At 65.5% G+C, this 481-nt stretch overlaps 1 protein-coding gene across 1 annotated transcript in view; it reads left to right on the top strand.

Moving 5' to 3' along the window:
* The window catches only part of AARS (alanyl-tRNA synthetase), a gene marked incomplete at its 3' end in the record, with an annotated part of 15,305 nt that overhangs the window by 14,290 nt on the left and 534 nt on the right, over nucleotides 1-481 (top strand). The window contains 1 exon segment of the mRNA XM_010142048.1: nucleotides 332-445. Coding sequence (XP_010140350.1) covers nucleotides 332-445 — 114 coding nt within the window.

Genomic DNA, 481 nt, shown 5'->3' on the forward strand with positions numbered 1-481 from the left:
GACCAGCCTCTCCCTGCTGCTGGGCTCGGCCAGCGCAGGGCACGGCCTGTCCCCTCTGGAGGGGCTGATTCTGCCAGCTCCTGGCTACCGGGCGGTGGGGAGATAAAAGCAGCTCTTCGTTCCTGCCACCTCGCAGCCGTGAGGGGCCACAGCCGGGGCTTGTGTCCCCTGCCAAGGCTCCTGTTCAGCTGGGGATGGGAAGGTGGCTCTCGTTGGGGAGGAGGGGCGCGGTGGGGTGCTGGTGGCCTCGTTAATGCCACTCGGGATCCCCGAGGCACCCGTAGGGGCGGGCACAGGGCTGGGGTGCCACAATGACTCTGTCCTGCTGCAGGCTCTGAATGAATCTCTGAAGCTCTTCAAGACTCTCTCCCCCCAGACTGCTGCCATGCTCTTCGCTGTCGACCCCGAAGCTGGCAGGATCACCTGCCTGTGTCAGGTGCCCCAGGTAAGGCCGAGACTCTGCCTTTGGCTCAGGCTTGGG

The sequence above is a fragment of the Buceros rhinoceros genome, unplaced genomic scaffold (assembly GCF_000710305.1).
Source record: "Buceros rhinoceros silvestris isolate BGI_N320 unplaced genomic scaffold, ASM71030v1 scaffold22338, whole genome shotgun sequence".
In the NCBI taxonomy this organism is placed as follows: Eukaryota; Metazoa; Chordata; class Aves; order Bucerotiformes; family Bucerotidae; genus Buceros; species Buceros rhinoceros.